Below are 15,710 nucleotides of genomic sequence, written 5' to 3'. Positions count from 1 at the left end.
TTTAAATAATTAAAACTCAAAGAAGTTTAAAAATAAAACTTTTAAAGATTAAGGAATCCTATGATATGAAGTAAAATAACTTTATTACCTTCATGCATTTAGACCCATTTTCTGATTTAATGCACAAAACCAGTCATTCTGTTGGTCTGCTCCACTTGGACCAGTGATGGAGGAAACTGATTGATGTGTCAGCTCATCAACTCACCACAAGTCTGCGCAGGTCCAGCACTCACCTGGGAATGGCTGAATGCAAGGCTTTCCCTTTAGAATTGCCAGCCACAGCCAGCTTGAATCGACCTGATGTTACGACTGAATCAAGTAAAGATAAGGAGACTATTGTTGCAAATATCAATGGTGTTCACAATCAATTTGGCTTTGGTTCCAAGCATTATATCAGCAGTTGTGATGAAGGGTACATAAAGTCAAAATTCGATCACTTTGCATCAGCAAACAGGAAACCTCTAAAATTAACTTTCAGATTTAGCTCGTTGCAAATAGAACCTGGTAGTTAAAATCAAGTATCTTAGAAGTAGCAAGAAGCATCCCAGTTCTTCGGTGAGCAGCAGGATTGCCAAAAGTGTGACCCCCATTCATTCTGAAGACCATGTCCTTCCTTGGATACAGCAGCATTATCTTGGAGAATGCATTGAAGACTATTTAAGAACAGTTTACAAGCAAAATTCTTGGAGCTTCGTACAGAATTTATCTTGCACTAAATGTTGTAACTTTTATCCTTAGCAAAACACTGAGGATGGACTGATTATGTAGTCTTTTTGACTGGATAGCAGGCAACAAAAAGCTTTTCACTTGATGATAATAAACTAAACTAAGAATCAGATTTATTCTGAAATCAAAACAGAAAACATTGGAAAAACTCAGTGCATTGGTCATGATGCTACTTAACCTGTTGAATGTATATTTCTCGATCAGATTTCCAGCATGCGTAGCTTTTTTTTCAATACATTTTCATTAACAATATAATATGGCTTTGTTATATGACTTTGTGTATATCCATAAGCTTTATTTTGTTTTTAACTGACAAGACAGCTATTCCTCATTTACAAAAGAGATGTACTCTGGAAAACAATCCCATAAGTTGAACAGGCTGGGGAAATTGTATTGGAGACATTTTGTACAGTGAATGCCAATGGTCAGGAAATGATCAACTTAATTGAAATAGTCAAAGGTGTTATGGAGAGAATTTTTAAATGGAACATTTATCAATCGAGTACCATCTATAACCAAAAAAAGCTTCCGAAGACCTACTTAAAAACTTATATACCTATAAAAACGTTAACAATTTTTTATAATGTCAACCAATCTTTTCCTTTTGAGTATGCATTTTTCAAACAATAACCTAAACTCAACTACACAAAGTTGTGATATCTTGCCGAGACTGCTGATCATTTGTCTTTCTTTGTGGGCACATTATTGTCTTCCTTTGGAAACTCAAGCACGGTGTCATGAGAACCTCGTATACTAAAAGGCTTGTGTTAGTGATGAATTTTGTGAATGTGCTTATTGTCATTGTCAATGCAGTTGCAACTCCTTACTAAAACCTTATTTTGATGCATTTGCCTGAAGGAAAATACTTCAAAATAATGATGGCAATAAATACACCTAAAATATTTATTTACATCAAAAGTAAAAATTGAAAAATACAAGCCTTATTTATATTGTTCAATTTGTTTTCTTTTTCTTTTGCAAATATAAACATACTTGATTTAGACCACAAGACAAAGGAGCAGAATTAGGCTATTCGGCCCATCAAGTCTGCTCTGCCAGATTTAATTTAATATACAACCGAAAAACTAATTGGCCCCAATATTTTATTTATTCATTCATTCAATCATTCATTCATATATGAAACGTTCGTTCCTACTGTAATTAAAAAAATGGCAGATTTGAGGGCTATCCACATAGAGAAGTTTTCCCAGTCTATACTTTGATGTCCAAAGGTGAAATGTGTTCCTTTTCCAGGTTGATTTTGTTTTAATAGGGTGAAAATCCCTTCATATGGTTCCCATGTTGCATTAGAGCATGGTATTAAATCTAGCATTTGTATCTTGTTCTTGTAGCTTTTGTTATAATTGGAACTGGCTGCCTCTTCTTTGAGATATCGGGAAAAGAAACTAAACAACTTTCCTTAGCGATGGTATTTATGACTTGTTTACAAAAAAAAATTCCCAATGGAAAATTGGCATCAATGTGAAAAGGCTGTGTGGTTTTGCAGAGCATTGGGTTGCCTACAGGTGTAGGAGTTAATGGGGTGAACTGATGAGCTTCCTTGCATAATGACTTTGCTGCATAAATCTGAAGAATCCACGCTATTAGGAAGTCAGTGTGTGGATCTAAGGCATGAGTATTTTTTTTTTATAAAGCAATCAACGTTATTTTCCCTCTACAATATCAAGGAAACGTAACTCTGGGGAATTGAAAACCAACTGCTGTAGCCCTCAAATCCAATATTGAAAAAAACAATGAAGGAAATCAACTGTAAAGAAAATATATATATGCAAAGAGGTTCTGCAGCGTTTGGTACTTGGTCCCTTTTATGGAATAAATAAATATCTTGGACTGCACTGTAAGCCACAAATTAGAAGTTTACTGACGTCACCAAAATTGGCAGCTTTCGCTCACCCTTGACAAAATGGACCAAATAGTTTCCTTCTGCAATGTTATAAGTGCATATGACTTTTTAATAACACTCTATGTTCATCCTCTGTGTTCACATCCCCTGTGTTCAATAGTCAATGATGCATTACTGTTATCCAGCTGCTTCCTTAGTTGTAGCATCATGAGGAAAGCAGCAACATTTACGTGGGAAGATCTTGAGTCGGGCATAGCCGGTGCTTTTAAATTTTGGAGTGCATTGTGGGACATCTAACTTTCCAAAAGTCATATGCACCCAGGGGGGCAGAACTGTTTGGCAGTCCTGGCGGAAAGCAACTTCAACCTTGCCCAGGCCAGCCATTGATCGCACAAACTGCATCACCATGATTAATGATTGAAGTTACAGCAGCACAAATGGCACCAAGGAGGATTAGAAAGACCCTTGCCATGCATGTATGTTGACAATCCATAACCCATTTGATACCTAACGTGGAGCTCTGTCCACCAGGAGGCCCCAGGTTTAACAGATTAGGTATTTATTTAAAAAGGAGCAGATTATCTTTGAGCGCCCGGAGCAGTGGACAGGGGGAGGGAAGTTGCTTCAGTCTTTAGTCCAGTGTTACAAACTGTTGAAGGAGTTCCATAATTCCTACTACTGATTGTGGGTATTTGCAGTTAGGATCACAAAGGAGTCAATTTTCCACAATTGCCAGCATTGCAGAGAGCCTGTCGGGACATTTGGGTCTTCCGAAAGTGGAAGTTACAAACCACTGCTCAGCTTAGTGTCGCCATCAAGTCCATTGCTCTCAGACATTAGACTTGTGGAATCCAGTGATGGAGCAGGAACTCCTGCTGATTTCCAGCAATTTTGCCTGGAAATCTGCACACTGAATGTGCCCCTGATTAAGAACAGCTGCAAGGAAGAAAGGTAAGTTTCAGGTAATTTGCATTTTTTGGACAATTGAATTAATTTTTAGTGTTTGCTATTATTTTGAGCATTTCGTTTTTGAGTGAAAAAATATATTTTTTTTGTCGACTTTGCACTTGACTGTCTTGGATATATTCAAGCATTCAAATTGTTTGATGGCAGGTCTGTCTGAATGTTTGGCTTCACCAATTTTCTATCCAATATGTGCAGCCTATATTATGTTGCCCACAATTAAAAGAATAAAACTATATTTCCCAGTGATTGCAAAAAGTAATATGTGAGGATCCTTTTTGTATTTCAGAATGAGAGATTTCATGTGTTTGCCACTAAATATTTCATAATTTAGCACAAGTCGCTCGATATAGTTTCTATCTTCTGAACAGTTCAAAACACATACTGTAAATAAAGCAATCCAGTGGTCACGGTTATTCCTCTCAGGCCATGAAGACTGCACTTTCCAGATGACCTCTCCCTTTCAAAGCAGTCCCAAACTCTGGTATGAACTTCATGTGGTGTGAGCATCTGTTGTTCTAAATAATTAATATCTAATCATTTTGGTTAGTGCAAAAAAGACATCCGTTTATTAAAAATATATTAGTCCAGGAGGAACTGCAACAGGTATGGAAAATTAATGAGGCATATCTTTATTGGTACACTGATTCATTTATTGGCACAAAACTCCCAATAATTTGCGTCTCAATTGAGTTCCAATTCTTCCCCATTCGTCGGTGACTTGCACTACACTGTCAGTGACCTCAACCAACATTAAATCAAAATTGCTATCTCATTATGAGTGTACCTATTATGTCCCATAAAATTTCCAGATTCACTGCATTAACACAAAATAATCTTGCGGAAGTAACAGTGCAGATAATTCATGTAAAATGGCCATATTCATGGCATGATTTATGAAGCAGCGAAGGTGTGCCTGTTTTTCCGACATAAATTATCTCCTCCTATTTGATTTATAGGTAATGCATAGAACTTAATGTCTTGGGACAAGATAACACAGAAAATTGCAAATAATATGAGGAAAAAGGTTAAAAATTACTTAATATAGTGACGGTCAATTCTGAAAATATTAGGGTCTTTATTATATGAAATACGTTTTAATTCTTCATGTAGCGTTTGAACCAAACATCAAAATTGTAAATTATTCTGCTTTGTTTTGACAGTTCCAGAACAGCCTGCTTTTCTGAGAATTGGGAATTTTGCCAAAAGCTCCGTGACTCTGTTGTGGGGGCCTCCAGCAAAACCGAATGGCATTCTGATTGGTTATTTGCTGATGTACCAACTCAGTAAGTAGAAAATGTGGCATAATGGCTTGATTACAAATCAACTGCATTTTTCATGTTGTATTGCACGGAATCGGTATTGAGGATCAAAAAAAATGTTTCCTCAGGAATTTGCATTTATAAATCACCTTTTCACACCATCAAGACATCGGAAAAGCATTGGACAACCAATGTTTTTTTGTATCTTGTGTTGCAGGAAGCAAAGCAGCCAGTTTGTTTCGTCCAAACTTCAATTCTTCTTTGAAATAGTGTCATGGTAGTAACTGACGGGTTTAATATCAACATCCCAAAAATACCTAAATAATGTATCACCATTGATTCTCTGGTGAATTATTAAAGTTAAGAGGCAAAAATATTTCTGACATTACCATAGCTAACAGAGTGAGTTATTGTTACTGAGGTAGTCCATTAAAATATACACTTTGCGCTATCTGCTCAGAATTATGACACCCTTTCCTATTATGTTCAATGTATCAGAATATAGAAAATGTATCTGTGGTGGCCATGAATAGCTTTCCGTGCGCTAATACTCAAGCTATCATATATTAAGGGCCTGTTCCACTTGGCTGTCTTCCGCACGCCATTTACGCGACCTGTTAGCGTGTGGGTAGCGCGTGAGTAGCGGGGACGGGGACGGGCGCATGGAGTGGTGTGGAGGAGTGTGGACTTGACGGCCAAAGTGGGACAGGCCCAAGACCCTGGAGCGACGCAACGTCTCACCTCCAACAAGTCAAGTCAAGTCAAGTCAAGTTTATTTGTCACATACACATACGAGATGTGCAGTGAAATGAAAGTGGCAATGCTCGCGGAACAACAAAACAACCAAACAAATTATAAACACAACCATAACACACATATTATTTTACATAATAAATAATAGAAGGAAAAACGTTCTGTAGAGTTAGTCCCTGGTGAGAAAGGCGTTTACAGTCCGAATTGCCTCTGGGAAGAAACTCCTTCTCAACCGCTCCGTTCTCACTGCATGGCAACGGAGGCGTTTGCCTGACCGTAGTGGCTGGAACAGTCCGTTGCAGGGGTGGAAGAGGTCTCTCATGATTTTGTTTGCTCTGGAGTTGCACCTCCTGTTGTATAGTTCCTGCAGGGGGGTGAGTGAAGTTCCCATAGTGCGTTCGGCCGAACGCACTACTCTCTGCAGAGCCTTCTTGTCCTTGGCAGAGCAATTCCCGAACCAGATGGTAATGTTCCCGGACAAGATGCTTTCCACCGCCGCTGCGTAGAAGCACTGGAGGATCCTCGGAGACACTCTGAATTTCCTCAATTGCCTGAGGTGGTAAAGGCGCTGCCTTGCCTTACTCACCAGTGCTGAGGCGTGTGATGACCATGTCATATCCTCAGAGATGTGGACTCCCAGATATTTAAAACAGTTCACCCTATCCACAGGATCCCCATTTATACTCAATGGAGTGTACGTCCTCGGATGATGTGCCCTCCTAAAGTCCATGATCAGCTCCTTCGTTTTTTTGATGTTCAAGAGGAGGCTGTTCTCCTGGCACCAGAGTGCTAGATCAGCCGCAGAAGCAGGCAAACGATTATCGAACTCAGCCTGGGGCTCACGGCCGTTGCGGATCCGGATCCGCCCGCACTCCTACTCCCAGAGCGGGGCCAAGATGATTGGAGATAAACACAAAATGCAGAGTAACTCAGCGGGACCGACAACATCTCTGGAGAGAAAGAATAGGTGACGTTTTGGGTCAAGACCCTTCTTTCAGATTGAAGAAGGGTCTCGACCTGAAACATCATCCATTGCTTCTCTCCAGAGATGCTGCCGGTCCTGCTGAGTTACTCCTGCATTTTGTGTCCATCTTCAAATGACGTCACGCGCTCCAGACAGCTCTGCGGGCGCATGATGACACATGCGACTCTCGTGGGACCGTTGCGTGACCATCACTACCCGCCTGTCCCGTATGTGACGGCCCATGGGACAGGCCCTTTACTGTTGAGAATGTGCAGCCTGATAACTTGCCCATTGTTTGATTTACCATTTCAAATAGTGCAAAGGGATGGCAAGGTCAGACTGGGAGTGGTGCTATAGAGAGTAGCCTTGGGATGTGGAAATGGAATTGGAAGGTTAGATGTGGGTCTGTGAGTGAGGAGAATTTGTGTAATGAACTTGGCAGAGGTCATGCCGAGGTCATGCCAACAGGTTGGGAAAGTGTATAAAGGAAATGCAGCTATTGGTTTAAATCAAAGATCGTCACAAAATGCTGAAGTAGATCATTGTTAGCTGGAAGAAGGTAACAACAAAGCAAACAGGGATAGAATGCAGTCGGAGACAATAAGACTGGTTGGAGAACTGGGAAAGGGGAGGGATGGAGAGAGAGGGAAAGCAAATGTTACTTGAAGTTAGAGAAGTCAATATTCATACAGCTGGGGTGTAAGATCTCCAAGTGAAATATGAGGTGCTGTTCCTCCAATTTGCGCTGGGCCTCACTTTGACAATGGAAGAGGCCCAGGACAGAAAGGTCAGTGTGGAAATGGGAGGGGGAGCTAACGTGTCCAGCAACCGGGAGATCAGGTAGGTTGGGAAAGTAATCTGGCAATGTATTTACAGTAATCATATTAAGGATTGGGCCAACTGATTAGTGCAGAAGACAGAGACGTAAGGAACTGAGGATACTTGTTTGCAAAAAGACAAAAAGTGCTGGGGTGATTTAGCGAGAAGGTTTGGGCAAATCACGCTCTTTAATGTTGGGCGGTGGCAAATGTTTGTTGTCAAAGATGAATAAATGAATGAAAGAGGCCATTGGACAAGGTTACCTGATATTGCGGATTACAATCTGGGTTGAAGTGGGGTCAAAGGTTGGAGAATTAGTTCGTAAATGCACTAGTTAAAGGGAAAAATCATCTAAGGCAGTTATCCAGCAGTTGAGCTGAGTTTGAAGATCTGTCTGTGCAGGACACTAATTGTGTGCACAGAATCATGGAACTACATCCATCAGTTACATGCTGCAACACCCACCCAGGCTCCTTTGTGCATTTAGTTTAGTTTAGTTTAAAGATACAGCATGGAAACAGGCCCTTCGGCCCACTGAGTCCACCCCAACTAGCGACCGACCAGCACTTTTCTACACACTTGGGACAATTTACATTTTTTTTTACCAAAGCCAATTAAGCTGCAAACCCACGATTCTTTAGAGTGTAGGAAGAACCTGGAACACTCAGAGAAAGTACACGTGGTCACAGGACGACCATACAGTCAGCACCTGTAGTCAGGATCGAAGCCGGGTCTCTAGCGCTGTAAGGCAGCAACTCTACCGCTGGCCGCCCCTTGTGTGTCGGGTGCGTGGAGCAGCCAAAGGAAAATCTGCAGACTTTCCTGCAGACTTTGTGCAACCCATGGGGAGACTTCTATTCTCATTTGTTTCATTTTTCAACGAAACTGATTGCTTCCCCATACAAAGACACAGTGCCACACGATCCAATTTCCAGATAAAGGTCACTTCATAGTTGGGAGGCAGGAGAGATTAAATCACAACATTGTGGATGGTGAAAGGCAGAAAGTGATTGAAATGGGATGGGTACAGTGATGGAGGATGGGTCTCGAGGAAGTGTAAATGAAAGTAGCAGAATTGTTACCAAAAGCTCTTGTCCACATGGTTAGTTACGACGGTGCACAATTGCTGAACGCATTGTTGAGTTCCAGAAGGTAATAAAGTGTTGCAATGAAAAATGACATATTGTGCCTTCAGTTTTGATTACGCTCCATTGGAACGGTGTAGGGCAGAGGTCAGGATGGGAGTGCAATGGAGAATTAAAACAGCAAGCTCCCTAATTCTCTGGGTCATGTTTGCAACCTGACAGAGGCAGGCTGGCATGTGGTTAAGCAATTTCCATGTCTTCTACGTAAATGACACAGTTTACAAAGCAGTGATAGTAGTATATTTGAAAGATGCAAAAGCAAATTGTTATTTCATCTGAAAGATCTGTTTGGAAATCGAAAGGAGAGAGATTCAAAAGAACAGATTTTATATCTACTGCAGAAGGGAAGCTGCTTTGGGAGGGAACAGATTATTATAAATGATTGAGGAATACAAGTATACTTCAGAGGCAAATCGGGAGGGGAAAACAGAGGATATATGATAGTTCTCGCAATAAATATAAAGGAGAATCCTTAGAGATTCTATGAGTATATTAAGAGCAAAAGGCTAATTAGGGAGATAATAGGTCCCTTCAAGGATCAATGCAGTCATTGAGACAGACAAGGAACTGCAGATCCTGGTTTACAAAAAAAAGACACCACAAATTGCTGGAGTAACTGAGTGGGGTCAGGTAGCATCTCTGGAGAACATGGATAGGTAATGTTTCAGGTTTGGACACTTCTTCAGACTGATTGTATTGGGAGGGGGGGCTGGGGGGAGGAAAGAGAGGTGCAAGAGAGGTAGGGGTAGAACAAAGTCTGGCAAGTGATAGGTGGGTGCGGGAGAGGGGTGTTTTGATAGGTATTTGCTTGGACAAAGGCCAGAGGAAAAGACAAAAGGGAGTGAGATTAGGAGAGAAGAGGTGTGAAATGTGAAGCCAGAGGAAGGAATATAGGTGGAAGTGGATGGGAGGTAGGGGAAAGGGGGAAAATGGGTGTTCATCCAGTGGGGAACAGGGAAGGGAGGGGGGAAGAAAGGAACTGGGGGTGCTTGTCAGTTAGTTTTCTAAATTCAGAGAATTCAATGTTCATACCATTGGTTTGTAGGCTACCCAAGTAGGATAAGAGGTACTGTTCCTCCAGTCTGTGTGTGGCCTCACTGGCATTGGAGGAGGCCCAGGATAGAAAGGTGAGTATGGGAATGGGAAGGGGAGTGAAAATAGTTCGCAGTCACGAGCTCCACTAAACCTTTGTGGGCTAACCAAAATTGTATGGCGAAATGATGGCCTAGTCCATGCATGGTCTCGTCGAAGTAAACAAGCACGTAATGCAACAGATGAGCTAAGAGGAGTGTGAAGCTCTGTCTCACCGGAAGGGTTGCTGTAAGAACGGGGGTAAAGAGACAGGTGTTACATCTCCTGTGTTTGCAGGAGAAAATACCTGGGAGGCAGTAGCTTGATAAGGAAGGGATGAGAGAGCCAAGGAATTGAGGTGTTAAAAAGTTTATGAGATGCCTCTGATCGGAAGGGCCAAACAAGGGGAGACAAAATGGAATCGAGGTATTCGGAGATGAGCTCTGTGGGACTGGAGCAAGCAGAAACAATGGGTATGTCAGATAGAAATGGGTCGTACAGGCTGGGGAACTATAGGTTTGGAAGATGTCTGTGGGGTCCTGCATGTATAATATTTGGATTGTTATGGGCCTGTCCCACAGGTGATTATTTTAGGCAACTACAGGCGACTAGTTTGTCGCCACATGTTCGCCGGTAGTCGCTGGGAGTTGTCTCCTCAGTCGCGCAAATAGTCGTAGCGTCTTTCTGGTCGCCGCTCAATTTTCAATAAGCGTAGCTTGACTTCTGACGTAGGTGCTGTCATAGGTTGTCGCCAGGATGACATAGGTTGTTGTCGGTTTTTCGGCGACCTGCGACAACTATGACAGTTGCCAGCAATTGCCTAAAAAATCGCCAACTGGGACAGGCTCATTACTGACTGGTCAGAGGGCCATGCATTCAGACGGAGTGAGAGTGGAGTAGGTAAATGGAGTAGAGGATTCAAGATGTTTGATGTCAAGCCCACAGTTGGAAATAAAAAGGTCCACATAGGGCAGATGGCTGGCAAAAGGAGTCCATGAGGTGAAGGAATGCGTCTTTGTGTGGAACTATAGGAGATAGCGAGGGTCTCAAATTAATATTTCTCCATCGTATTTACTGGAGACTAGGTTATGGAAGCCAAGGAATCAGGCGATGTGCATAGTGATCACTTGGAATATATCCACATTGCAAAAGAGGAATAGCTGTCAGGCTTAGAATATATTAAGGTGGATAAATCCCTGGGTCCCAATCAAGTCTCTCCAAGGATGTTGTATGAAATATTGCAGAATCTCTCGCAGAGATATTTATATCATCTTTAGCCACAGGTGTGGAACTGAAAGATTGGAGGATGGCTAATGTTGTGCCCTTATTTAAAAAGAGCTGCAGACAACTCATGGAATGACAGGCCGGTAAGCAGAACTTCAGTGCTGAAAACTTTACTGGAGTGAATGTAGAGGGACATGATTCACCAGTATTGAGACGGTCAGCATGGCTTTGTGCATGGAAAATCGTGTCTCACACAGTTAATCAAATTTCTGGAGAGGTGACAAAAAGGATTGATGGGGTCAAGGCATTGATTATATGGATTTTAGCAAGGTTTTTAACAAGATACAGCATGTAGCTTAATCCTGAAGGTTAGATCACATGGGATTCAAAATGGGACAGCCAATTAGATACAAAATTTAAAAGCAGAAACAAGGAACAGCAGATGCTGGTTTACAAAAAACGACATAACGTGCTGGATTAGAGGGTCAAGCAGCATCCCTGGAGAACATGGATAGGTGACTTTTAGATCTAAAGTTGAAGGTCTAATCATTTCTCCCAGCTACCACTTTTAAACTGAATAGCTTCAGATTTATAATTTTGAACACAATAAACATTTCTGAATTAATCAGTATATTCCACATGTATTGCCTTGATTCCAACATGACGTGGAATTTTTATAACTGAGGACACTATTTCCCACAAAATAAAGAATCATTTCAAATATGATGACTGAAATGTCATCATTTTCCAAATTGGCAATTATTCTTCTGTAACTTCATTTTTAAACTTGTAAACGTTATACCTTGAGAAATGAAGCTGTCTGCTTTAACATTTTGAGAAAGATCTGAATTAAAGGACAATGCAGAAAAGCAATGATGTACCTTGTTATTTAAATAGGTCTATTGTAAGAAGCTGGTACAAATCAATGAAATGAAATAAATTACAGTATAATCAATCCCATTCATTTGGAAGTCTTCTACCACTGCTCCCCAAGGCTTTAAATGTCAAATAGTGTAGCGCAGCTACATCTACTTTTGCTGTTGTCTGTCATTTGGAGTCAGTCAGGGTTAGATTTCTCATGAATAGCTGAGAATGTACGTAGCATCATTTTTGAAATCACTTATCAGAAAAATTCAAATGATTTAATGAGCAACCAATTGTCAAGGATTGCATGATAATGGCTTTCACGGTGGTGGACAGAGTACACTTAAAGCAGGAACATGCACCAAAGACAGTGGAAGCACTAGGCTCAAAACTCTCTGGACCTATGATTGTGGAATAATATTGCAACAGAGCAAATCACTACTGCGAAGATAGGCACAAATTGCTGGAGTAACTCAGCAGGACAGGCAGCATCAGTCTGAAGAAGGGTCTTGACCTGAAACGTCACCCATTCCCTCTCTCCAGAGATGCTGCCTGTGCCACTGAGTTACTCCAGCATTTTGTTTCTATCTCTGGAGAGAAGGAATGGGTGACGTTTCGGAGACCCTTCTACATATTGAGAGTCAGGGGAGAGGAAAACGAAATATGGAAGGGTACAAAGAACATGTAAGGTGTGAAAAGAACAGATCAAAGCAGACGATGATCGAGGAAATGTACAATGGTTCATTGTTTGAATGAGGGGAACGTAATCCCTTCTGCATCTGTTTTTACATTGCTATTGAACAAGGCTGTTGAATTCTTAAACCATCTATATTAGCTGTCACTTGCTCCTTTTGCGGCACGCCTGAGCACCGCTGGAAATGCCATCCAACTCACTCCATATGGACCAGACGATGAACTCCCTCTGTTCTACAATGTTTCTCAAGATGCCAAAGGTGGAGGCAACCGATTGTGAAAGTTTCCTCACTTGAGATGGCACTCTGTTACCCTTTGCTACATGCTGTAGTGTCAGATGTGTCATTGTATTGTGTGGTAACATCACCCATTCCTTCCAGCCAGAGATCCTGCCTGTCCCACTAAGTTACTCCAGCATTTTGTGTCATTGTATTGTCGGGGATGCTCCAAATATTAAAATGGCTCAATTGTCAGGAGTCGAACCGTGGCTTTCGGCAGATAAAACTACCACCCCACTTTCCTTCCGCCCGCTTGACTCGGTCTTTGGAAGTTTACTGCTGTTCATACCAAAAGTTTATCTGACCCTATCCTTTTCCTTGCCAAGGTGCAGTTGCAGTGCTGCTGTTGAGGTAGTAATCCAGAGACCTGAATCAACAGATCACAAAATGGAATTAATATCCATTGTAGCAGATGTAGAATTTCAATTCAATATATAATCTGGAATTGTAAAAACAAAAAGATTGATGACTAGCAAACGTATTAAAATTGAGTAAGCGCACCTGTGATACACCTTAAAACATAGTATTTGGTCCATGCATCTGGCCATTGTCTTAATTCTTATATGTGGCGGAGTTAACATTTTGTTTAATAATTTGCCTATGAAGCACTTTGGAACTCAAAAAATGCAAATAAATACCAGTTGTTCTGCTGAAAAGCAATTCATACATTCAGTAAATAAATGTAGCACAGAGACACATGGAACTGCAGATGCTGGTTTACAACAAAAAAAAACAATGTGTTGGTGTAATTCAATGGACCAGGCAGCACCTCCAGGGAACATGAATGGGCAACATCTCGCGTCGGGATCCTTCTTCAGACTAATTGTAGTGGGGAGGGAGAAAAAGTTAGAAAAGAGATGGGGTAGGATAAAGCCTGGCAAGTGATATGTGGATACAGGTGGGGGGGGGGGGGGGGGGGGGGGAGCATTGGATGGAGCATTGAATGGTAGAATGGTAGTTGAGATGAAAATCCATTAAAAGGGTTGCAAATTAGGAGAAAAGAGGAGTGAAATGTAGCACACGGCGCTCTGATTGTGATCCCCACCATCTTTTGTTGTCATGAATGCCTTTTTGAATTGCAACACTGAACTAGTGGAAATATATGACCAGATTAACTGTTACTCATCATGGATCTTGTGTTTGGAATGTATAAACTCCACAGGTAAGTTTAAGTTTATCGCTTCAGCTGTAGGGAATGCTGTTTACGCTACCATGTTTAATAATGTCAAAGCTTTGCGTCGGCCAATGTGCGAACAAAGCCAGTTAGTTAGCAATCAAACATAATCAATTTGCTCGGTTGACAATCTATGTGAACAATGGAGAAAATGGAAGTTATGAAGGGAAGCATTGCATCCTCTCCCAATAAACACTGAGCAATTTTTGCCGGAACAAGGCAGTGAGTGGAGAGAGCACACTGTCATAAAAATGATGTGCTTCAGTTCAATCTTGATCTCTTGCTGTATACCTATACATGGTATACTTTAAACTTTAAAATCTTTCCCCTGCACGGGAGACCCGACCTTTTCTTGTCGGGTCTCCGTTGTCGTTGGGGCTGCAACGTGGAGCGGCCTCCAACAGGAACGACCTGGGGCTCCAGTTGCGGAGCTGCGGACTACTCACCGTTACGGGGCTGGCCGAGTCCGGAGCGGGTGGAGCTGTGGTGGAGCGCTGCTGCGACCCGACCCCCGGAGATTCGGAGGCTGCAACTGCGGGTCTGGCGGACGGCAACACCGGGAGCCCGTGGGTCCCTGGTGGGAGACCGCTTTTCGGGGCTTCCGCAACAGCGACTTCTCCCGCCCGAATTGCGGGGTTGAAGAGCACCTGGAGCGGGGACACTTACCATCGCCCCGCGCGGCTTGGAATGGCCGTGGGACTTTGCGAGCGTCCGTCGGGGCTCCAACAACAAGACCCGGTGTGCGACCTTGCATCACCCGGCGCGGCTTTAATGGCCACGGGACAATCGCCATCGCCAGCCGGGGGCTTTGACTTTGACTCTGACATCGGGGGGGAGTGCAGTGGAGAGATAAGTTTTTTTGCCTTCCATCACAGCAATGTGATGGATGTTTGTGTAAATTGTGTTGTGTCTCGGGTCTTTTTCGTTTTGTAATGTATGGCTGCAGAAACAACATTTCGTTTGGACCTCAACGGGGTCCAAATGACAAATAAATTATATTGTGTGTATTGTGCATTGTGTATGGTGTGAATGACAGTAACATCCACCAATCTTGATCGCTCTACTTTGGAATACAGGGCCAATAATTTAATAGTGCTCCAGTAACTTGAAATTGAACATGTTCTAATTGACTTATTACCTATTTTTTCAAATTATTTTCAAATATTAAATGATGTGCTGTCAGAGTAATATCAATTATTCATTTCCAAAGTCTTGTGATGGGTTGTTGTGGAGATTGGCACATGTTGAGCTGTTCACAAAAAAACCATAATGCTTATAATAATTGGATTTGATTTTAGATTGCATAAGGATGTTTGCTAAATTAAAGCAGAATGGCTACAGGGCTAAAACAAATTGCAAGCAAATAGTCTAATTCTCCAGCTGTCACTTGAATACCAAACATTATCTTCAAATAATGTTATTAAACCAGACAGAAACTTGGTTGAATTTATAGCATACACGTGAAGGGCTATCAGTCTGTACTTCTCAGTTAATTTTAGTTTACAGAGCTTAGGAAATCAGGTCAGGCTTTGTCACATATTACTAACAGATGCTTGTCAGCAAAACATTACAGCAGTTGCAATGAAGACTATGAACAGCTGAAATGAAATGGAGGGAGCCAAGTCATGTGAAAGCATGAGCCTGTACATGATTTTTGCCTGCTGATAATATTCAAGATTGTCTTTTTCAGTTGTACAGCTCCAAAGCACTAACAATTTAGTTCAGCAACATTTGATATTGAAGGCCGCTGTGTATGTAAAAGGCAGTTCTGTTCGTCTTTCAATTCGCACAGTCTCAATGAAGTGTGAGTCATGTTTCTGGAGATATGTGATTTACTGTATATTATTCTTTTTTTACAGTGTCCAATAGTTAAAAAAATAAAATCGCTGGCTGATTTTTAGATCATTGAG

The 15,710-nt window shown here is 41.7% G+C and overlaps 1 protein-coding gene across 8 annotated transcripts in view; it reads left to right on the top strand.

The window, feature by feature from the left end:
- The window catches only part of chl1b (cell adhesion molecule L1-like b), a 610,347-nt gene that overhangs the window by 498,092 nt on the left and 96,545 nt on the right, over nucleotides 1-15,710 (top strand). For all 8 annotated transcript variants that reach the window (XM_055647708.1, XM_055647706.1, XM_055647709.1 and 5 more), the window contains one exon: nucleotides 4,717-4,839. In XM_055647708.1, coding sequence (XP_055503683.1) covers nucleotides 4,717-4,839 — 123 coding nt within the window. The remainder of the gene's footprint in view (nucleotides 1-4,716; nucleotides 4,840-15,710) is intronic.

Source organism: Leucoraja erinacea, chromosome 16 (genome assembly GCF_028641065.1).
Source record: "Leucoraja erinacea ecotype New England chromosome 16, Leri_hhj_1, whole genome shotgun sequence".
Taxonomy (NCBI): Eukaryota; Metazoa; Chordata; class Chondrichthyes; order Rajiformes; family Rajidae; genus Leucoraja; species Leucoraja erinaceus.
The sequence above is the reverse complement of the archived record's forward strand: the minus strand, read 5'-3'. Positions and strand labels throughout refer to the sequence as shown.